We start from the raw sequence: 24,596 nt of genomic DNA, 5'->3' as shown, positions 1-24,596 counted from the left end.
ATGGCTAGGACACAGAATCTTTTTTTAAAAAGAGACTTGAAATGGAAATAGTCTTACCTTGTGTGTGTCGCATTGCTTGAGGCTTCCACCTTCATTAAATTCAGTCAGCACATCTTTTATTTTCTTGGAGGAATCTGGAGAGACAGTTCAAATGTAAAACACGGGTAGGTGGCTAATGAAGCCCAGGCTAGACAAATTCTATCTAACCAAGGTAAGATGGAGCAGCCCTTCAGGGCCACGTGAAGAGGCGTCCTGTCTCCCCTCACATCCTTCCACATTTCCCAGCCTTCTCTCTCTTTTGCTGTCGGAACTATCTTTATTTTAAAAAAAGATTTATTTTTTATTTTAACTGTGTGTGTGTGTGTGTGTGTGTGTGTGTGTGTGAGAGAGAGAGAGAGAGAGAGAGAGAGAGAGAGAGAGAGAGAGAGAGAGAGAGAGAGAGGAGAGATCCCCTGGAGCTACAGTTACAGGTGGTTGTGAGCTACTTGATGTGGGTGCTGGGGACGAATTCAGGTTTTTAGCCTCTACCCTTAGAGCCACCTCCCCAACTCTATGTCAAATAAACAAATGCAAACAGATCCCCTTTAAAACAACAACAAAGCAAATAAAAAGCCAGCCATAAGGCAGCTTTATTAGTCACATCCAGGGGGAAGAGCAGGCAAGGTTCTGCCCTTGGTGCTGAAACAGTGGTGTCTTCCGGCTCTGGGATCCTGACAGCTGGGTCCCCTTGTCTTTATTTTCCATCTTGATGGAAAGAATTAAGTTATTCATCCTGACACAAACAATTAACCTCAATTATGTCCTACAATTAACCTGGCTGGTTTAATAGTACAAGGCTGCTCTACTGTATTCTGACAGTGGGGACTTTCCCTGGAAATTGCATCTCTCTGACCTCTGCACTTCCTCCTCAATGCTCCCCTCAGGAGACATTTGCACCAAATGGGAAATAGATATTTAGGGGACTCAGAGGGGGCACGATGACTTAAAAATCGCGCTACCTATAGAAAATTGTTCAGAAGTGGCTGGAGAGATGGCTCAACACTTAAGGATACAGGCCACGTGCAGGCAAAACGCTCACACACATGAAACAAAAATCAGTCTTAAAAAAATATCCAGAAACACAGGGAAAACACGGCTTGCTGCTTCGTGGGAATTTTGTAAGAACTGAGAACAAAAAGACTTAGCAATTGTCACAGAAATGCGTCAAGTGTGCATGTGTGATTCAGCACAGTAGACCGCGAAGGAAACTAGTGTTTCTATGACCAGTGCTTCCCCTGCCTCCAGGAATTCTGGGTAATTAAAAGCTTCTTCAAGCTTCATTATTGCTTCTATTTAAACATCTGAGTGAAGATCCTTCACAGGCTGGGCTGTTCTCTGTGGTTTTGCTGACTAGAGTCTATCAAGCAGAAGTTATAATCATTGCAGGATTGAAGCGTTTTGAAATGCTATATGAAAATGCTGCTCTTGCCTAAAAATGGCAATTTCTTTCTGAAACCCAAAGCAGATGCTGCAAGGCTAATAGCTCAGTGAGCGCAAGGCAGCAGATGCCAACAATTTGGGTTGCTTCCTTTTAATTCAGAGAGCACGGTGTGGCTAGTACGATGTTGCAAGGCATAGCAGAAAGCCCTGGTCGGGGAGAGGGTTGAGTGGCCAGTGATGCCAACAGCTCCTAGTGGGGATATTTATCTGTGGATTCTCATTAACCTTAGTCTAGTAATTCTGTACAAATACGGGGATAATTCTTTCAGTCTACAAATGATGAAGTTAAAATTCATAAAAATGAAATGACTTTCTCAAGAGCAAGAGCTTTAAGGTATAGACCAGGTCAAAAGTCTGAGTTCTTTCCCTCATCATTTTTCACTATCGCTGAGCAAATAGTTGTGAGCACATGGTAACGTGTGATTGCTGTGGGGACAGGGATGGCACCGAATGAGCAAGGGATAACGTCAGTATGACACTGAGGTCCAGGTGACGGCTGTTTCTGGGCCTCACTGGGGTCTGAGAAGTAGGCCAGAGCTCAGTCATTCTCATATGCATATTTTAATTCTCATATGCAGTTGTATCACCTGGGGAGATCCTATATTTTATGATATGTTTCAGTGGCATGCTTTTTAGCTCAACTAAAGTGCCCAGACCTAAACAATGCAAGTCTGAAAAGTGGGTAGCCTAGTGTGCCTTCTGCAAGGGCAATATAAAGGTGGTATTTTGATTGGGACTCGAGGATTAATTTCAATGGGATGCATACTCTTTGGCAGTATTTCCATAGTTTACAAACTTCCAAGTTTACCTCAGCAGAAATACTTTGATCTCCAGTGTTACGGTTCTATTTCCAAATCCTTTTGTATACTTGAATGCAATACAGCCATACATGCCTACTTACCAAATTTCACACTTAATGAGATGTGAAACTTAAGAGAAAAATGAGAAAACTACCTAATATTCTTAATAAATAACCTAAAATTAAAGGAAAATAAACGTCTCCAACAACCGAAAGTATTTCTGACTAATTTCCCATCAGAGTATTCCTCCTCACCAATGAATTCAATTTGTCGCATGGGGGCTTGTTTAGTTAGCTTCCTAGTGCTGTGATAAAGACCATGACCATCAGCAGCTTGGAGAGAAAAGGGTTTATTAGTTGGCTTACACTGCCAGATCAGTCACACTTTACCACTAAAGGAAGTCGGGGCCAGATCTCAAGGCAGGAACTGATGTAGAGACCATGAAAGAATGCTGCTTACTCAGTTTGCTTTCTTCTAACACCCAGGAGCACCAGCCCAGGGATGGCACCACCCACAGTAGGCTGGGCCCTCCCACATCAATTATTAATCAAGTGTGCCCCACACACTTGTCTACAGGCCAATCTAATAGAGACATTTTTTCTCAGTTGAGGTTCCCTCTCTGGTAGATAATCCTAGCTTGTATCAGGTTGATATAAAATTAGCCAGGACAGGGCTTTTATAAACCGAGGGCAACAACACTTCTTAAAAACAGAAACAACGCAATTCTCAATTGTGGGGAACATTATTTTCTCTTGACATCCTCTGACACGTTCTGACTGCTTCCTCTCAGGAGATTTCTTCTTCTGAGAGGAAGGAGATGTTACAATGAGAGGCTCCTATGGGACAACCCTCACTTTATTTCAGTCATTATTGGGGGCTCAAGAGCGTAAGCTCAGCAGAGAACTCCCTTGTTGCACCCTGTGTCATGGTACCGTTGCAGACTCAGAGGATGTAAAGTTGCATTTCTCAGTGTAGAGAACAGTGTCACGTCTATCAGTCTGGCACACTTTTCATTCATTGTGAGCTGGTCAAATGATGTGCACTATCTCAATTGCTACATCTCTTCCAAATGCTCAGCACTACTGTCTGATGTAATACTTATCCTGATGTTAGAGAAGAGGACGCAGAAGTGGGTCCATACTCTATTTTCCATATACTTTTCCTTTCCTTTTTTCTTTTCTTTTTTTTTTTTTTTTAGATAGGGTTTCTCTGTGTAGCCCTAGTTGTCCTGGAACTCACTCTGTCAACCAGGTTGACCTCAAACTCACAGAGATCCACCTGCCTCTACCTCCTGAGTGCTGGGATTAAGGGTGTGTGTTACCATGCCTTTTCCTTTTTTAATATATCTGAGTAATTACATCATGGCTGTCAGCTTTACCCAGTAGATGAACACTAAGTCAGAAGATTGAACCTTTGAAACTCTAGAACTGTGGTTCTGAAGTCTGGCTGCATGTTAGCGTCAACTGGGCGACTCCCATCCGGACTAAAATCCGCTCTCAAACTCTATTAAGGCAACATCTATTGGGAGTCTCAGCAAATAAGACAATGGAAAGCTTTCTGGTGGATTAAAATGTGAGCTGTGCTGAGGATCACTGCTCTCCCATCTGGTTATATTCTTCCAAGCAAAGACTACCGAAGAAGTAGTTGCTCTTGTTGGATAATTATTTAAAATTAAAAAAAAAAAAGCTCACAACTGTGACGAGTCTGAAGTTAGTATGCCAGGTAATTTTCATTGTTTAAGTGACCAGTACCAAAGAACTTCATGCAACAGGTCAAATTATCCAGCTGTTTGGCAAAGCTGGGCATATATATATATATATATATATATATATATATAATATTATACAATATATATTGTATAAATGCAGATTGGCTGGACCACAAACAGACAGATCCTCTCCGAGTCAGGTGTGAGGAAGGCTCCCTGTTGGAAGGAGGCCGCTTGTTTGTTCTCGAATGCTCAGCCCAGAAATAACCACACAGAAACTGCATTAATTAAATCACTGCTTGGTCCATTAGCTCTAGCTTCTTATTGACTCTTACATATTAATTTAACCCATTTATATTAATCTGTGTATCGCCACATGACTGGCTTACAGGCTAAAATTCTGGTGTCTGTCTCTGGTGGGGCTCCACGGCTTCTTTCCTAAACTCAGCCTTCCTTCTCCCAGCATTCAGTTTAGTTTTCTCTACCTATCTACCCTATCAGGCCAATCCAGTTTCTTTATTTAACCAATGGTATTCATAGCATACAGAGGGGAATCCCACATCAACTCCCCTCAGTGAGAGGACACTAGCTGTTACAACTGCTCTAGAAAAACTCTTAATCCATGATTATCCCTTATGTTTTGTGAGCCAGGAACCCAAACTAAACATCTGTTCCTAGCACTTAAGAAAAATTAAAGCCTATTTATAAAAAAGGGAATGGGTTTTGTTCACAGAGCATTTGCCACATGGGTGTGGGGCAGGGATGCTCTCTGTGAGAGCACGCTGATCAATCAGAGACTTGTGTTGACAGCAGAACATCAGCCCCACCATCTGGATCAGAACTGCGAAGTTTATAGGCTATCTTCTAGTTGTGAACACAGTTGTTAAACTTGGAAGTGACCATGAATGATCACTTCAAAAGTCAATCTGAAAACTCATATACAGAAATGAAATTTGAAGGTGCCAAACTTCCCATTCCTCAGAGATCCCTAGGAGTTTCTTGAATTGTACTGAGCACAGGAATTGCCTGGGATCTGGGATAAATTTGGGTTCTCACCCTGTAGATCTGGACCAAGGCTCATGATGACAACAATTACAGTCATGTTGGATGATATCACTTTGGGTGAATAAGCCTCAAGCAATACTCCTGTTGATGGACTAATAGCTCAGGGTTACCTCTCACAACTCAAAAGAGACCATGAGGTGGAGGCCAGGCAGATGTATTTTATACACTGAAATGACTGTAGATGATTCCCAATGGAAGAGTGGTAGAGTCAGGGGACACCAGAGGGTGGCTGGGATGTACAGATAAACCATGTAACTCTTCCCAGGAGCCAAAGCCAAAGATGCATGAATAAGCCAAACAACCAGAGCAGTACTTTCTGCTGGGGCTGGAGGAGAGAGGATGATGTTACCATAGAAATCCCAGGGCCAGGAGCCCACACAGTCTCTTCAGTGAGGAAGAATCAGGCCATGGAAAAGGATGGGAGATGTGTAGAGAAGCTCAGGGGCAGGTACTGACTCACTTTTATACACACATTCTCCCAACTGTACCTCCTTACCCGCTCACAGATTGTTCCCAGCATGAAGCCCATAGACAAGATGTTTAATAAAAGCTTATTGAAGGAATGAAGACTAGAAAAGGGATCAGTTGGGGTGGTCATGGCTGTGCCTTGTGTCCTATATTCTAGGGGGGAAGTGATGGGTCAATGGTTCTTAACTTGGGTTGCATGTTGGAATCATATGGAGTGCTTAGGAAATACTGATGAGTGGGTCCCAGACCTACAGATTATGATCAAATGGCCCTCGGCCTAGGCAGGGAACATTGCAGAATATTCCTTTACACTGTATGAAGATGTATCACTGTAATTGGTTTAATAAAAAGTTAGATGGCCAGTAGCTAGGCAGGAGATATAGGCGGGACTTCCAGACAGAGAGAGCTCTGGGAAGAAGAAAGGGGAAATTGCTAGACAGATGTTGAGGAAGCAGGATGGGCAGTAAAGAGCCACCTAAAAGAATGTAGATTAAAAGATATGGGTTAATTTAAATTATAAGAGCTAATGGAACAAGCCTAAGCTAAGGTCAAGCTTCCATAATTAATAAGAAGTCTCCATGTCATTATTTGGGAGCTGGTGGTCCTGATGAAAAAGTTCATCTACATTTGAACAGCTGTGTAGAAGATTCAAGGGTTACTAAATTTCAAGTGCCATTGTTCTAAAGAGATTTCTCCCTAGTCACACACTCTGTGAGGCTGTGTAGGCAAATTCCTAATCCTCACAGGGGGAGAAGAGGCTGAGCTTAATGAGATGGAGGTGAAAAGACATCCAGTGGGCGTCTCCCTTCTAAGCTGGAAGGGACTAAATAGGCTTTCTGCAGGGCGGGACTGCATAAGCATTTGCAGCCATGCCCTGCTGGCTAGCATTACAGACAGCAGGGTACTGCCAATGCCTATTTAGGCCTTACATTGTCCTACAACTCTAGCCTGCACATGTTCTCCAACGCCATGAGGAACACGGAAAAGTTTGGAACTGTACCTGCAGCTTGGAGTTGCACACTTTGCTGTGATCTAATTCTAACAAAACACACTTTCTGAAAGCACAGTGGATGGGTTCACTGTCTTCAAATGTACTCAACTTTTTTGTTCTGATTAAATTGATACCAGTCTCTATCACCATGCACAAAACTCAAGTCCAAGTGGATTAAAGACCTCAATATCAGTCTGAACACACTGAACCTGATAGAAGAGAAAGTGGGAAGTACTCTACAACACGAGGGCACAGGAGACCACTTCCTACTTATAACCCCAGCAGCACAGACAGTAAGGGCCTCATTGAATAAATGGGACCTCCTGAGACTGAGAAGCTTCTGTTAAGCAAAGGACACTGTCGCTAAGACAGAAAGGCAACCCACTGACTGGGAGAAGATCTTCACCAACCCCGCATCAGACAAAGGTCTGATCTCCAAAATATATAAAGAACTCAAGAAACTAGACTGTAAAAGGCTAATCAACCCAATTATAAAATGGGGCACTGAGCTGAACAGAGATCTCTCAACAGAAGAAGTTCAAATGGCCAAAAGACACCTAAGGTCATGCTCAACTTCCTTAGTGATCAGGGAAACGCAAATCAAGACAACTTTAAGATACCATCTTACACCTGTCAGAATGGCTAAAATCAAAAACACCAATGATAGCCTTTGCTGGAGAGGTTGTGGAGAAAGGGGTACACTCATCCATTGCTGGTGGGAATGCAAACTTGTGCAACCACTCTGGAAAGCAGTGTGGAGGTTCCTCAGGAAATTCGGGATCAACCTACCCATGGACCCAGCAATATCACACTTGGGAATATACCCAAGAGAGGCCTTATCATACAACAAAAGTATATGCTCTACTATGTTCATAGCAGCATTGTTTGTAATAGCCAGAACCTGGAAACAACCTAGATGTCCTTCAATTGAAGAATGGATGAAGAAAGTATGGAATATATACATATTAGAGTACTACTCAGCAGTAAAAAACAAGGACTTCTTGAAGTTTGCAGGCAAATGGATGGAAATAGAAAACACTATCCTGAGTGAGGTAAGCCAGACCCAAAAAGAGGAACATGGGATGTACTCACTCATATTTGGTTTCTAGCCATAAATAAAGGACATTGAGCCTATAATTCGGGTTCTTAGAGAAGCTAAATAAGAAAGAGAACCCAAAGAAAAACATATAGGCATCCTCCTGAATATTAACCTTCATCAGGCGATGAAAGGAGACAGAGACAGAGACCCACATTGGAGCACCAGACTGTAATCTCAAGGTCCAAATCAGGAGCAGAAGGAGAGACAGCACGAGCAAGGAACTCAGGACCGTGAGGGGTGCACCCACACACTGAGACAATGGGGATGTTCTATCGGGAACATACCAAGGCCAGCTGGCCTGGGTCTGATAAAGCCTGGGTTAAAACCGGTCTCGCTGAACATAGCGGACAATGAGGACTACTGAGACCTCAAGAACAATGGCAATGGGTTTTTGATCCTACTGCACGTATTGGCTTTGTGGGAGCCTAGGCAGTTTAGATGCTCACCTTACTAGACCTGGATGGAGGTGGGTGGTCCTTGGACTTCCCACAGGGCAAAGAACCCTGATTGCTCTTTGGGCTGACGAGGGAGGGGGACTTGATTGGGAGAGGGGGAGGGAAAGGGGAGGCGGCGGTGGGGAAGAGACAGAAGTCTTTAATAAATAAAAAAATTGATACCAGTCTCTATCTATCTATCTATCTATCTATCTATCTATCTATCTATCTATCTATCTATCATCTATCTATCTATCTTCTCTCTATCTAATCTATCATCTATCTATCCTATATTGGATTGACTATCTCTAAAAGACATTTTTATTTAATTTCTTGAAGCCTAACTGAAACAAATGAAACCGGCATTCCATTTGCTTCTTCATTACACCATGGCAGGTGATATTCCATTCTGGCCTGAAATCAACTCTGTAGCCCAAAGTGGCTTCCATCTTGCCATCTTTCTGCTGCTATTTCCTGAGAGCTAGGACAACAGTTTGCCTTTATCTTATAATAAAAAATTCTTACCACCACATTAGATTCTCAATAAACATCCTTTGCTGTTGCCTTACCATCAAGTATAGACATATGTTCATGCATGACTGATTATGGCATAGACTTGAATCGCTGTCCTAGGAGCAACTTTAAGAGAGCTTCTCCTATCAAAGGCCTCCAGAGAAGGTGCACATTTATGTAAGACGAGTGGAGCACACCTCCTCCTTAGCCCCCAAAGATCCCAGTTCTTGGGCTGTGTCCTTCATCATTTTGCTATTGTAAGGCTCCTGTTTATGTGGTTTTGGAAGAGTTGGTTGCTATGGCAATGCGATCTTACTGAATACCAGAATGCACCTAAAATTGGTGGAAGCGACTTTCTCAAGGTTTCCTCTAAGGATTAATCATTTTCCAAGAATTTCATGTTTTTCCCCCCTTTCCTGTTTGCACAGCATTACTGGAGCACTTGGTCCGGCATTCTGTGCTCGGATCCACAGGTGTGCATCAACATTCCCCACCCGCCCTGGGCTCTTTTTAAGCTGGTTATTCTTCTAGTTCTCCTGTCTTCTGACCCTTTGTCCTCCTTGAAGGAGGACATGCCCTAAACTTCTCTCTACCCCCTTCTACCTCCTAATCTTTAATGTGTCTTTATTCTTTCATTTCCCCCCCTGTTGTTGTTTATATAGGAATCCCAGGTCAGACCGTAGCCTAACCCTGAGTTCTACTCAGACCTCTATGTGCTGGAATCTCTCCCAGGAGAATTCTGGCAAGGGATTCTGGTTCTTTCTCCAACTCCTCCCACACTCCATAAGACTCTCAGCCTGTGCCTAAGTGCTAGGACATCCCACCTGGGTAGGACTGAACCTTGCAAGGCCAACCCAGCCTTCTTAACACCTGTCACATGGAGATGTCATTGTTTGAGTCCAATCTCTTCCCTGGTGAAGACAGGAAGTGCATCCTCCTCTTCGTTGGTTCCTAAGAGCCTGGCACACACAGATGTGTAAGCGAGTGTGCCATTGTTACCTTGATCCTCACCATCCCAAACTGTCTCCACCAACCCTGTGGTCCCCCATTTGCCACATTCAGAGCTCAGTTTTGAGGGACCTCCATTGACTTCCTTTTGCTCTATGTATGTGGATAACATATTCATCACACTTCCCCCAAACTGGCTTGAATTCCGCCCTATAATCTTATTCCTTGATTCAGACTAGATTTTATACCAACCAAGACCCTGACTCATGGCCTGGCAGCTTCCTGATGTGAGCTGCTCTATAGACAGCCTCCAGATTCACAGCTCTGTAGCTCACCAACTTGGCTTAAGGCCCACACGTTGACATGAAAAGCCGGCTTGATGTGAGTTCTGTCCCTCCTTATCCTTCTGCTCTTTCTCCCCATCCAGTCCAGATCTCTGCCTAACTCTCTGCTCACCTTGTCCCTCTGGACCCTCTGACTTGGCTTAGAGTTCACTCCACTAGATCTTCTCCTGTGGCTTCAGTGTGGTCCCCTACTTATGCGTTACAAGCCTTAGACTCTCAACATGTGACCTTAGATAGGGCTATTGTAGATCTAAGCAGTTAAGATGAGGTCATGCTGGAGTGGGATGGATCCAGTTCATTAACACTGTATCCTTATAAAAGCGAGAAATTTGGGCACACACACACACACACGCTCATACACACACATGCCATGGGAGGAGACTGGGGGAGAACCCAGCTAGGAACAAGCTGTGGGCACAAGCCGAGGAGAGGCCATTCTTTCTAGCCCACAGAAAAGCCAACTTGCCAAAGTCTTGGTTTTGGACTTGGGGCCTCCACAGCTGTGAGCCAACCGATTTCTGTTATCTAATCACCCACACTGTGTTCCACTGTGTTCCAGATGGCTACCATACTTCTTCCCTCTCTTTCAGCTCCTGGGGCCTTTATGTGCCTTGTTAGCCAGAGGTTCGAGGGCGCGTTGTGTTTCTGAGTCTTTGAGCTGTGCTCTACTCGTGTCTCGAGCACAGATGAGACTGCTTAACAGGACTCTGCCCCCCACAGGACAGGCCCTGTGTTTGTGCTGCTTTTCATCTGTAGTGCAGGCTGAGAGAAATTGAATTTGCCCTTGTTCTCTGTCAACACTGCATAATTTCTGTGAACCCAGTGAGGTTAGAAGGGGTTCCAGAACAGCAGCAGCAAGACTGGCCAGTACACCACGGGCTCCCATCGGCCTTGGGGATGGATGAAGCCACACATCATTAAATCGGAATAAGAACTCAGGGTTATGTCCACTCGTGTGTGTGTGTGTGTAGCTGTATAAGCATACATATATGTGTATGTGTGCACATGGAGGCCTGAAGTCAATATCAGCTATCTTCCCCAGTCACTCTCCACATTCCCTTTTTTTAAAATTTGAGTCAGTCCCTGAACCTGGTGCTTGCTGGTTCATGCAGACTGGCTGGCCAATGGGTTGCAGAGATCTCCCTCTCTCTCTTCCCAGAGCTAGGATTACAGGTGTCTGCCACAGCACCTGAGTTTCCCTTCTTGCCTTTTTCACACAGATGCTGGGGATCCAAACTCAGGTCCTCGTACCGGCTGCAGGTACCTTACCAACCAAGTCATCCCCCAGGCCCTGGTCCATTCCTCTCATTATACCAAGAAGGATGTGGAGGCTCAGGGGCGGTAAGATGTGATGTCACAGAGGTGAGAGGAGGATGTGGAGGCTCAGGAGTGGTAAGCTGTGACATCACAGGGGGAGAATGTGGAGCCTAAAAGGTGGTAGGCTGTGACGTCATAGGGGAGGATGTGGAGGCTAAGGGGTCATAAGCTGTGACATCACAGGGGAGGATGTGAGGTTCAAGGGTGGTAAACTGTGACGTCACAGGGGAGGATGTGGAGCCTAAAAGGTGGTAGGCTGTGACGTCATAGGGGAGAATGTGGAGTCTCAGGGATGGTAAGCTGTGACATCACAGGGGAGAATGTAGAGGCTCAGGGATGATAAACTATGACGTCACAGGGAAGGATGTGGAGGCTCAGGGGTGGTAAGCTGTGACATCAGATGAAATCCTGGGCCTTTTCAGAACAAAATCGAGAGTTACATATTCAAACTCAGTCTCTGATTTCAAAACACAAGAATGGATTGATGTGAGTGACCGTGGGACACCCTTACCATGCACCTGTTGTCCTTTAGAACTGTAGTTAAGGGCCCGAGAAAACACTAGGATCTTGTTAAGAGGACCACATAGGCCTGGGAAGGAAGGTGAAGGACTCAGCCATTCACAGCTGTGGGTTGTGCAGGGCTGGCTGAGCGCACTGGGGGCTTTAAAACCGGCCTTCTTTTCCCCAGTGTGCACTCCAAATTCTGTAGTGAGTGTGGATTATTCACAAGAGCGTAGGAGGGATTGTGTTTTTATACTGAAAGCCCTAATTCTGTGTTTATCAAGTGACTGTAGCTGCTGAGCCTCTTCTCCAGGGTTCTGCAATAATTCCACCCCCCGGAGGAACTCATCTCCCAGAAGAGGAAAAGCCTCATCCCGCGCGTCTGTGAATGGCAGCACTTACATTCAGCGTATTTCTGGAGTTGGTCAAATTCTTCTGAGGAGAGAGAGACCCATCGTCCTTCACTCATCTTTCAGCTAAGCGTGATTGCCCGAGGCCACAGGTGGAGTTCTGTTCACCAGGGAGAAGCCGAGGCCCAGCTCAGGGCCTGGCTCATTGCAGATAGGCGGTAGATCAGGCCTTCGGAAGACTTCTGGGCACTCAAGTGTTGATGACAGTGGTGGATTGCTCTTGGCAGCTGACAAAGACTTCTGCTACTCCTCGGGCAACATCGTCATGCTGTAGCCCAGGCCAATCCCGAATCCTGGCAATTCCTGAATGAAAGTAGACAAGTCATTGTGAATAAGATGCTGGGGGTGGCAGGGGGGGAAGGGTGGATCCTAATGTAGTCTCTGTTGAAGTAGGCAATGATTTAGTGTTTCTTGAGGGTGTAGTCTACCTTCAGGGAGAGCTGAGAAGGAAACAAAAGCCAGCACATGGCAGCCCCGCTCCACTGTCCCGTTGAATGGCGAGGGGAACCTGGCCCATGTGATAGGCTGGCCATACTTCTCATACTGGGGCTATTAGGTCCAAGAGGCACAAAATGAAAATGCTTCCAGCTGTTAGATGTCCCCAGAATCCTCCTGGAACAGTAGCCTATGCAGCTGGCTTGAAAGGGGAGCCTTCCACCTTCGTTGATGTCCAGTATACAGCTTCTAACTGCACACCGGTGGCCACTGTGGAAATTCACATCAGCCCCAGGCTAGCCACCAGTTGTACTGGAGCAGCTCTCAGTGGCACTAAGAGGCTTTTAGGGGAGGTCCTGTCAGCCTCGAGGTACGGCTTCCGGGGCAAAGGGAGATGGGGGTCAAGGACACTGAGGCCTTTCCCTTTTAACCTTTCGTAGCCCAGTAGGTTTCATTAAGTCAGTTTATGAGTGACAAAATGAACACAGTAGGCTGGGAGCAGCATCTAAAGAATGAGACAGATTAGAGTGTAAAGGGAGAATGTCGGAAACACAAGTGTTCTTACGGCAGTAAGTTACATCTCATGTGACTTTTCTTTAAGTTATATCCACATGTGCACACTGCACATATCGGACTATTTTATTCTGGGTCAAGGATAGAAACAAGTTGGAAAACCTTCGGTGTGATGGGAGGGTATGGAAAGAAACTGGTTCTAATACTACAAAAGGATAAAGCTGGGGGCTAATGCTGTATGGTCTACTCTGGGACTAACTTCAAGGCCCGTCTGAGGAGGCCCAAGTGTGTTAGCAATACAGGAAGGAGGTCCCAAAAGGGATACACATGTAAGATTCCCTACTGTAGTGTGTAGTCATGGCTGGTGCAGGCCTGCTCTGGAGGGCCGAACTATCCCACTGGACTGACAGTCTACCACCATAAGAAAGAACGGTGGTGTGAGGTGGCCAGGGGCTGAGCTGCCTGCATCTCTGGACTCATTCACAGTGATCTCTCTTTTCTAATAAGTCAGTCTGGATTCATTTTCAACATCTGCTCCTCTGAAGGTCACAAATTCAAAACTCACAGGTCTTTCCCAATCCCTCTGAGCTCCGTTCTCTTGGGGTACATCCTGTTTCCTGGCAGCAAACACATCTCGAATCTCACGTCTTCATGACAGCTGCTGCCCTTGGACTCCTTCACCTTCCTTTGCCAGCTCTGAGCACTGTTGTATCTCCTCAGCCTGCATCCATTCCCTATGGAACTCTATTCCTGCATGGCTTCAGTGACTCCCTAGCACTGAGCCGATCCGCAGTCTAGATCTCAATGTCCAGAGATGTTCAGACTCCTCAACCATCTCTTAGATATTCCGAATTCCCTCTGGCCAGCATCTGCCAGTGCCTTCCTCCTGCTTCTCAGCCATACTGCCATCACTCCGAAGAGTCAGGGAGCAGGCCACAGGCTGAGGCCCAGTCTAAACTCTCCACCTTCCCTCCTGTTCAATCCAGCCAGCAGTCTGGGCTGTGCTGTCTGTCCTATGCTCCCTCCTCCCTACCACAGTCCTCTCCCAAACCCAGAGCCTGGCATGTCCTCCTGCTGCTCCTCCCCTCACCAGTGATTGCTCTCTCCCCTGCTCTGCTCTTGCCCATGGCCGCCCAGATCACAGCTCTCCTGCTAATAAAATCCTTCAGGGTGTTCGATTGCCTACACACGAGTCTTTCCTGGGACCTCTGGAGGCTCTAGTCCCCGATGGGCAGTCAAAAGCAAGCAACGGCTTTTAAAATCCTGCTAGTGAGCTGAACAATTACCACTGCTTCCCTTAAAGGAGGCTCATTTGATACTGTGTCATGTGCTTTAACACGTGACCAATCTAGTACTCATATTGCATGTATGTTAAGGACAGTTATGTGCATGCTACATAGACTGAATATCCAGTGGTGGTCCCGAGAGATTACAGTGGAACTCAAACAGTCTAGCTTTCATGTTGCATTATCTCAGTACATCGCACACTTATCTGTAGTGAAGATTGTAAAGAAATAATCTACCACGTGTCAGTCATAGGCAAGCATAGCACACACAGGCATGCACATAACACTCTGTCAATAGAGACGAGCAATGGCTGTGTTCTAGGGCGGGCACTTAAGAAACCGACCCGCACCATCCAGCTCTGGGTCTGCACAGTGATGAGATCATCTAAGATCTGAGTTCTCAGAACCGGTCCCCATAACACATGACTGTGTTGCTGTCTCTATTTAATAGATGAGGAAAAGGAAGCTAAGTGCTTAGTAAATCGGGTGAAAACAAACCAAACAAAAAGCAGGAACCACCAACGCGTTTGCTGAAGAATGCTTCTGGAAGCCTTATGTGGTAGGCCCTGCCTACGATCCCAGGATCCAGAGGCTAAGGCAGGAGTGTGAGTGTGAGATTAAAAGCTGCCTCAAACAACACAAAACAGAAAACGGACCAATGGCTCTGTGGCTTCGTTACTCTGCACACCTCGGAAGCCCAGCATTCTAAGAGGACTCAGAGCCACACAGCAACTTAGAACAATGCTGACTGCAAGATCAGAAGGCAGTGACCAGGTGATGGTGGTGCCATGCCTTTAGTCCCAGCACTCAGGCATATCTCTGTGAGTTCGAGGCCAGCCTGATCTACAAGAGCTGCTTCCAGGATAGTCTCCAAAGCTACAGAGAAAAGGTGCTCTGAAAATCCAAAAACCAAAACCAAAAACAAACAGACAAAAAACAGAAGGCAAGGCTCTGAGTTCTGGGTTCTGCCTCTTATTGATTATTTGACAATTTTTCTAGATGATTTTCTCAATTCTGGAATTTTTTTCCTGTTTGAAAAGGATACAACTGGGGAAAATGTATCAGATGTCATGATTGGGTCAATATACATATAATCCTCTTCCTCCAATACAATTCCTGCAGTGCAGCCATATTCAACAAAAACTGTTCTCAACACCTGATATGAAAGGGGGGGTGAATGCTGGGGGAGGGAAGGGTTAACTGGGGAGGGCTCAGCAAGAGACAGCATTTGCTGCGAGTCCTGAGGATGAACTGGAAGGAGAGAGCCAACACTCAGCTGCCCTCATGGCTTCCACCCATGCACATACACATAATCAACAACAACAAAAAAATAATAAAAGGAAGTTTGAATGGAGGTATCTTTCATAGTGAATATTACTGTTCCCAGAAGTCACAGGTTATTAGGGAGTAGCCAGTGCCAGGTGTAGGATGCCACTTCTTTATGCATTACTGGTCAGGGAGGCCACAGGAGCCCCCAAGACAATGACCATGCTGTCAAACTACCTTCTAAATATTTATGTTTATAGCCATAAGTCAGTGCTAGATGAAGGGACTATTGGCAGTTAATGTCTGCTGGGGGAGCGAGAGTCGTTTTCTTCATTGGTGTCTTTCCTGGCACGTTGCCCATGCTCCAGGAACTAACCCTTCATTTTTGTCATTCAAGCAACTCTAATTAAGCCCAGTGGTCACAGAAAGTAGTCATGAAAGTAAGAGGGAGACTTGTTGGCACGCAGGGCGTCAAAGGACATAAGGAGAGATATGACAGGGTAATCTGATCAAACTGCATTATGTAAAGGTGTGAAATTGTCAGTGAAAAAAATATATGAATGAAAGGTTTTCACTCTGTTTCAGATACAGCGCTTAGCAAGATGGCCTGAGATCAGCTGACAGCGGCTGGGAGAAGGTTCCACGTGTGCCTCAGGTTTCTGAACTTGATCTCATTCTGCTCTAGGTTACCGTAATCTGGTAACTACTCATCAAAATTTTATCCACTGGTTTCAGCGCCCAGCAGTAACTCTTGACTAGATGATTATGAGGATAATGGTTTTATAATTTAATTGTTCATTTTATATTAATCAAGAGTTTATAGTAGGAAGAGCCTTCCCCAATTATTTGTCATCATCTATAGCAGCAGATGTAGGAATTTATTTATATCAGTGCACACAGTGTTTACATATACTAGATAGTAATATATACCATAGTATATGTTAGTATGAATAAATTACTATATAAATACATTTCTATAAGTAGTAAATGATTATATATTAAGTCAAAATGCACAATGAATTAGAATATAATAATTTTAATTATAGTCATAGGTTCTTATTTCACTCCTTGGGTTCTTTTGTTTGGATTCTCAGATTGTCCCAGATCTGAACAGTAGAAGCTCATTCCAAGTGGTTTCTGTTTTGTAAACATATATCTGCATTATTTGAGTACATTTTTAGTTTCTGGTGCTACTAAACTTTTCTAGTTCATCTTGATTTCATCAGTCCTAGTTCTCCATGGAGCCTGACTCCTTTGCATGAAGGACACTTGAAGGGGAGGTTTGGACAGTAAGTATGTTCACTGAGGTGTGTCATAATTTCTCTGTTGTATCAAAGGCAGAGCTAGTGAATACTTGCAGGTCTGCCTATTTGTCTATCTGTCTTGGTTATGTTTTTAAAAATCATCTTGAGACAAGTTATAGTTATCCGGAAAGGTAATCTCCATTAAGAAAATGTCCCCACCAGATTGGCTGGCAGACAGGCCTGTGGGGCATTTTCTTGATTAATAATTGATGAGGGAGGGCTTAGCTCATTGTAGGCTGTACTCCCCTGGACTGAAGGTCCTAGGTTTTATAGGAAAGCCCGCTGAGCAAACCGTGGGAAGCAAGCCAGTAAGCAGCTCTCCTCCATAACCTCTGCTTCAGTTCCTGACTCCAGGTTCCTACTTTGAGTTCCTACCCTGACTTCCCCAAGTGATGAAGAGGGACCCAAAAGTTGTAAGATGGAATAACCCTTTCCTTCCCAGGCTGCTTTTGGTCATGGTGTTTCATCATAGCAACAGAAACCCTGACTAAGACAGAAATTGGGACCGGATTTATGGGGTATCTGACCATGATGTTTTTGGGAAGACCGTGGAAGGACTTGGAACTTTGACATGGAAAAGTCACTGAGGAGTGTCCAGGGCTTAATGAGCTATTGCGGGAGCATGGAGGATAGGAACATGGAAAGAGATGGCGATGATTTAGGCAAGGCTTGTGAAGATCCAGAGGGAAGCAAGACTCTATCAGTGTCATTCATGTGCTTTAAAAAAATCTTAATTTTACCTTATGTGTTTGTGTGTTTTGCCTGCATGTATGTCTGTGCACCCTGTACATTCAGTGCCCAGGGATGCCAGGAGAGGCCATGAGAGGTAACTGTAACTGGTGTTATAAGCTGCCATATGGGTGCTGGGTCTTCTGGAAGAGAAACCGATGCTCTGAACTGCTGAGCCATCTCTCCAGTCCCTTGTGAGATATTTTGAAATAAGAATGTGTGGTTTTGATCAGTCAGAGTTGAAGAATCAGCTGTGATGGACAAGAAGCCAGCATGACTGAAGTAAAATCTTTGCTTCAGTGGAAAAATTGATAACTCACTAGCCGGGGCTGAGAAATCAGCTGTGGTTAAGAAGAGATCAGTATCATTAAAGAGGAATCTTCTGGGAATATTTCCCCAGGACAAGCACACAGACACTGTGGCACAAGGTAGCCATGGCTGTATCTCATCCTGGCAGCCAAACTTGGTAATGTGTTAGAATGAGGCAGGAAGGGGTCACGGAGAGCAGCTGAGGCTTGGTGCTGTGTGGCAGGGCTGGAGTCCCTCAAGAGAGGCCAAGAGAGACCATTGGTGAAGGTGCAGCCTCAATTGCAGTGGAAATCCCAGACTACTGGAGATGCTAGTCCTGTAGAATGACTGCCAAGGATGGCATCAGCTATGGAGTGGGGGAGGACTTGAGTCTGAGAAAAAAGCTATGTTTTATTGAGCTATACATTTTCCCCACTCCCCCTTCTTCCTTCCTTCTCCCCTTCTATCCTCTCTCCTATTCACCACGCTTCCAATTTACTCAGTAGATCTTGTTTTTTTCTTCTTCTTAAGTGGATCCATGTACGTCTCCCTTAGGGTCCTCTTTGTTGTCTAGGTTCTCTGGGGTTGTGGACTATAAGCTGGTTATCCTTTGCTTCATGTCTAATATCTGCTAATAAGTGAGTATGTACTATATTCGTCTTTCTGGGTCTGAGTTACCTCACTCAGTATGTTTTTTTTCTTCTAGGATTTACTTGATAGGTACCACACACCAAAATTAAATCAAGACCAGATAAGCAAATTAAATAGACCTATAAACTCCAAGGTAATAGAAACAGTCATCAAAAATCTCCTAATAAAAAAAGTCCAGGACCAGATGGTTTCAGTGCAAAATTCTACAAGAACCACAAAGAAGAACTAATACCAATACTCCTCAAGTTGTTTCATATAACTGAAATAGAAGGAACATTGTCAAACTTTTTACAAAACTACACTTACCCTGATACCCAAAACACACAAGGACACAACTAAGAAAAAGAATTATAAACCAATCTCCTTCATGAACATTGATGCAAAAATACTCAATAAAACACGGGCAAAAAAATGCAAGAACACATCAGAAAAATCATCCACCATTACCAAGTAGGCACCATCACAGAGAGCCAGGAATGGTTCAACATACGAAAATCTATTAATGCAATCCACCATATAAACAAACTGAAAGAAAAAAGCTACATGATCATCTCATTAGATGCTGAAAGAACCTTTGACAAAATTCAACACCCCTATATAATAAAGGTCTTGGAGAGAGCAAGAAACACACATAAACATATTAAAGGCAATTTACAGCATCAAACTAAATGGAGAGAAACTCAAAGTGATTCCACTGAAATCAGGAACAAGACAAGATTGTCCACTCTCTCCATATCTACTCAACATAGTATTTGAAGTTCTAGCTAGAGCAATAAGACAACAAAAGGAGATCAAGGGGATACAAATTGAAAAGGAAGAAGTTAAACTTTCACTATTGGCTGATGATATCATAGTATACATAAGTGACCCCAAAAATTCTATCTTCTGTTACTCCCTGCCCTAGCAAAGTGCCAATCATGCAATTGTATCCCCTAACAAGTGTTAGTGACTTACAGACTGGCCAGGACTTTCTTTGCTATTCTTGAAACACCTTTTAATTACATCTTTCCCACAGCAGACCAGTACCCACCTGCCCAGTCAGTCCCAGATTTAAAGGCCACTTAATCTCTAGAGTTTTTTTTTTTTAAAGCCTTTTCATCCAATTTGCCTGCTCTCCCAGTTGTGTTCCATGGACCACTGTGTTTCTATATTTCGGAGGCTCAAGGGTTTGTATGGAGACACATAGCCAAACAGCTAGTTATCAGCCAGGCTGCATACAGAGCAATGCAGACATGCGCAGAGAATTACAGGACTGTATTCTCTGTATGCTGCGAATACCATTGGTTAATAAAGAAGCTGTATTGGGCCTGTGATAGGGTAGAACAGAGCTAGGCAGGGAAAACTAAACTGAATGCTGTGAGAAAGGGGTGGAGTCAAGGAGAAGCCATGGAGCCACTTTCAGAGACAGACAGGCTGGATTGAGCCTCGTGGTAAAATATAAAATACTGGAAATGGATCAATACTATATATAAGAACTAGCTAGCAATACACTTAAGTGACTGGCCAAGCAGTGATTTAAATAATATATAGTTTCTGTGTGATTATTTCAGGAGTCTGGGCAGCAGGGAAAACTAACAAGCGGCTTCCTACAAAAACTTTATAACAGGACTGGGCGGGACAGAATTCTTCATACTACAGAAGGAGGCTCACAGGTTTGGATGAGTCCTGAAGGAGTCAATGCCCTGTGTGAGGTGAAGACAAGCTTGTTGTAATAACAAGTGTTCATGTTCTTGCTCTTATTGCTCCAGTACAGTTCAGAACCGTGCTGCACACTGAGAGGTGCACCCCTGTTTGTTCTTCATTTCTATTGGGGAAAGTTCGGCCCAGAGACACGGCTTGACTCTCAGATGGGTCCCACAGGATGGCACCCCCTGCCTTCTGCCCTGTGATAGGCAATCACTAGTTCATAATGGGCAACTTTTTCTCCATCAGTTCACATTCCTCTGTCAGCACCAACCCAATAATTTCTCATCGAGGCTGTTTTCTCTGTAAGCAGTCTTCCCTGACAGAATAAAATTTAGTAGCATTTTCTAAATAAAACTCAGATTGGATACTGTCTGACTTGGAAGGGAGTAATATTTTATGTCATTGAAGCTATACCGCTTTGAGCAATTGTTTCAGCTCCCTAGGCCTCGGTTTCCTTGTCTATAAAATGAGGTTTCTAACTCATATTCTAGCTCTGCAATTTTGTATACTGGTTCAAACTCTATTTGTTCTGTACAGATGTCAGCATGGGATTTATAAGTCACAAGGAAACGGCAATTCAGTGTGTATTGAATTGTACCCCAGGTCTTTCTATTCATTCGAATGAATCAGCCATACCCAGTTACTCAGGAACAAACACCTCCTCATCTTTCTTTTGCTCTCCTAAAAACATCACTGCATGAAGATGACATTGCTTTAGGGGAGCTCATTTATGTGCATCTGATGACTTAAAATGAAACCACTTAAAATGAAGCCCATTTTTATAAGGAAAAAATGATTAGGAGATAAACATTTTTTCTCTCAGACTTGGGACAAGGCCACATTTTGATGGCCACCTCCATTTTCACTTTTATTCCTGCCCTTCCTTCCTTCCTTCCTTCCTTCCTTCCTTCCTTCCTTCCTTCCTTCCTTCCTTCCTTCCTTTCTTTCCTTTTAGAAGATTCATTAGGTATATAGTGCTCTGCTTGCATGTATGCTTGCACACCAGAAGAGGCACCAGATCTCATTATAGATCATTGTGAATCTCCATGTGGTTGCTGGGAATTGAACTCAGGATCTCTGGAAGAACAGCCAGTGCTCTTAACCACTGAGCCATCTTTCCACCTCTATTCCTGCTATTTCTTTATTAACCTTGACTCCTACCTGGCTGTCTTAGTTAGATTTTCTATTGTTGTAATAAAATACCATGACCAAAATAAATTTGGGGAAGAAAGGGTTTGTCCATTTTACAGTTTGTAATCTAGGAAAGTCAGGGAAGGAATTCAAGACTGGAACCTGGAAGCAGGTTTTGATGTAGAGGCCATGGAGGAGTGCTGCTTACTGACTTGTTCCCCAAGTTTGCTCAGCCTGTTTTCTTATAGTACCCAGGATCACCAGCACAGAGGAGTCTCCACCCACAGTGAGCTGGGCCCTCCCACACTGGACATCAATCAAGAAAATGCCCCACAGGCTTGCCTACAGACTAATCTCAATTGAGACTCCTTCTTCCAAAATGACTATAGCTTGAGTCAAATTGACATGAAAACTAGCTAGCATATTAGGTATTCAGTTCAAGTACTATGCTAAGAAGGTCCCTTAAAATGCTTCGTCCAGGCTAGGAATAACACTTTTGTCCTTCAATAGCACCTGGAGCTTTTCTCCATTGCATTGCTTATCACACTGGATGAACTTGGCCAAATATCTCTCCTTCAGGAATCTGAATTCCTGCAGGGAAGGAAAAAAAGAAATCTTCAGTCTACTTCTAGCTGTGGTTACAGGATTTCAGGAGGTTCAGATCCTGATCATTTAAAAAACGGTCCTCAACTTCTTTGAAATGAGATGATTTGCACGGAACAAGAGCTCTTACCGTATCTACTTGTATCTATTTGCATCTCTCCATAGAGAAAATAGAATGATAAGGAATTGAGGAAAAACAGAAGACACAAGTTGGAGTAAAATTGCTTATAATTTCATTAGGAGTTGCTGATCTCATAATAAAAATATACACTGACACACAGTTTTATACTAAAATAATGACCTATAAACTTATAGGACATCAGGACTTTAAGCTACAACTTGCAAACATAACTGAGTTATTTGTTATGCTTACTTGATAGTATGTGCTAAGTAGTTAAGTTGCTTGATTCAACAATGAGTTGCCACTATGTAATAATCTGTTATAGTGGTATCTCCCACTAACCAAGTTTCCTGATATCTTAGGGTCTTTTCAGTTCATTTCACTGAAGTTTAGACTGTGCCTGTGACCCACTTTAACCACAAGGCTGCAGTAGAAACAACACTGTGACTATCAGATTGAAACTTCGACCAGAGCCAGTGGCTTCCATTGAAATGTCTTATTGAAATGACCAAACTGCCCTGTAGAAGCTCAGCCACAAAGGGCTGGAGATACTTCATAGAGACCACGAGCGAAGACAGGGACAGAGTGAGCTTTACCATCACACAGTGAGCCAAGAAACCCAGATGATGATGAAATCCAAAGACCCCAGTCAAAGAGTTCACCGAGGCACAACAGCCATCTTAGCCATGAGCTGAGTGTGCCAGACAAGAAGTCCCCTTGAATTTTACAGCCTTAACAAAAACTTCACGGAAAAAGACAGCTGGTTCCTGCCAAACCTCGTCTGCATTCCCAGTGCATATGATTATGCAGATTAATAACAAAGTGATTGTTGAGCCACCATGTTAAGTAGCACTATAAGCACTTCCGGGTGCAACTTTCACACGTATCTGCTTGGCATGGATTTGCATTGTTGATCTCCAACTGCAACTTGTTTGTGTCTTAAAACCTAGTAGCTGGGAAATTACAGGCTAAAAATAGCCTGGATGCAAATATCACTACTTTCAATAGGGTTAACGGAATAGGCGTCACTGACTAAATGATAGTTATGAAGTCCAATGAACTATAAAATTCCGAATTTAAAAGCAGCCACAAGAATATCTGAAAACCACAAACAACTCAAAACAGAACAGACACTGAAATGATACCAACACCGTCTCCCCCAGGTCACGGGGTTCTAGGCATCTGTCAGTGTGGGGGCAGAAGCTCTGGAGCCTTCAGAGGCAGCTTGACTTCAGGGATAATTGAATTAGAGCCACCAGGGAATTAAGTAATGAGCTAATTTGAGTTCATGAATAACAAATATGAGTAATATCTAAGAATTTATTTAGTAGAGCACCAGCATGGAGCCCCCCCCCACACACATTAAAAGTTTGGAATTATGTGCTACTCACAAAAATGCAGAGTGGACTCCAGTCGAGGGGAGCATGAGCCAAACTGCCCAGGTGCAGTTTTTTTGTGGGGCCTGAGTTGAGACTGCTATTTCAGGGGCTGCCATTGGGAAAGTGGATAACTCCGAGGCATCACAGTTTAAGGGCTTGCCATGCATTTATTTGTACACCTGTCTAATAAATCATTTGAACAACGAATGGTAACAGCAGCCCCATTACCAGCACATGGCACATCCGTCTTCCTCACCGGCTGTAATGGTCACCAAGCCCTGCAAGGAAGCTATTTTTATGCCTGTTTTGCAAGCTGTAGAGACAGGCCCAGAGTAAGTGGCACAACTGGTTTTTAGGCTCAGTCTGTTTAGTTTCAAAGCTCACCATCTCTCCTTTATGCCTCTGGGTGAACACGTTTTGAGTACCTGGGCAACTGGCCCTGTGTAGGGTGCGGAGGCCATCCACAAAGCCGTGTTCAGAGATACAGCAATGTCATCCCCAAATGGTAAGTCAGACCAGAGGCCAAACCATAGCATGTTCCCAGAGGTCTATTAGTAAAGGAGAAAAATGATATCACACATGAACACAAAAGTGGAGTAGAATGCAAAACACGCAGGAAGTTGGTGGGCAAAACACGAGCTACCAACAACCTTTTGTTCTTGTCCTGGTGGGGAACCCTAGAAGGATGTTCACTTGATTTCAATATATGGGACCCTGGTGTGGGATATCATTTTAACTGGGCAAAGATGTGTTACCTTTGTTTATGCTGTGGACCATTACTTTAACCGTGTAAAGCTGTGTTACTTTTGTTTATGCTGCATCTGTTTATGTAAAGATGTGTTGCCTTTGTTTCCCCTTGCCTATCTAAGGCACCCGATTAGTCTAATAATGAGTTGAATGGTCAACAGTTAGGCAGGAGAAAGGATAGGTAGGGTTGGCAGGGAGAGCAAATGAATAGGAGGAGAAATCTAGGCTCGAGAGGAGAAGAGGAAAAAATGAAGGGAATGCCCAGGACAAGAAGCCAGGCAGGCGCCACCAGCCACACATGAGAAGCAGCGAAAGTAAGATATACAGAAAGAAAGAAAAGTAAAAGGCCACAAGGCAAACAGTAGATAAAGAGAAATAGG

At 44.1% G+C, this 24,596-nt stretch overlaps 1 protein-coding gene across 1 annotated transcript in view; it reads right to left on the bottom strand.

Moving 5' to 3' along the window:
* Window positions 1–24,596, bottom strand: part of LOC126504349 (diacylglycerol kinase gamma-like) — a 70,403-nt gene that overhangs the window by 14,462 nt on the left and 31,345 nt on the right. Inside the window, exons 2-3 of the mRNA XM_050146647.1 lie at window positions 12,070–12,380; window positions 58–134 (exon numbers count right to left, since the gene is read on the bottom strand). Of these exons, the coding sequence (XP_050002604.1) occupies window positions 58–134; window positions 12,070–12,136 (144 nt within the window). The 5' untranslated portion in view covers window positions 12,137–12,380. The remainder of the gene's footprint in view (window positions 1–57; window positions 135–12,069; window positions 12,381–24,596) is intronic.

This window comes from Alexandromys fortis, unplaced genomic scaffold (genome assembly GCF_014885135.2).
Source record: "Alexandromys fortis isolate MF-2015 unplaced genomic scaffold, M_Fortis_MF-2015_v1.1 scaffold_56, whole genome shotgun sequence".
NCBI classification, from domain to species: Eukaryota; Metazoa; Chordata; class Mammalia; order Rodentia; family Cricetidae; genus Alexandromys; species Alexandromys fortis.
This window is presented reverse-complemented; position numbering and strand designations above follow the sequence as displayed.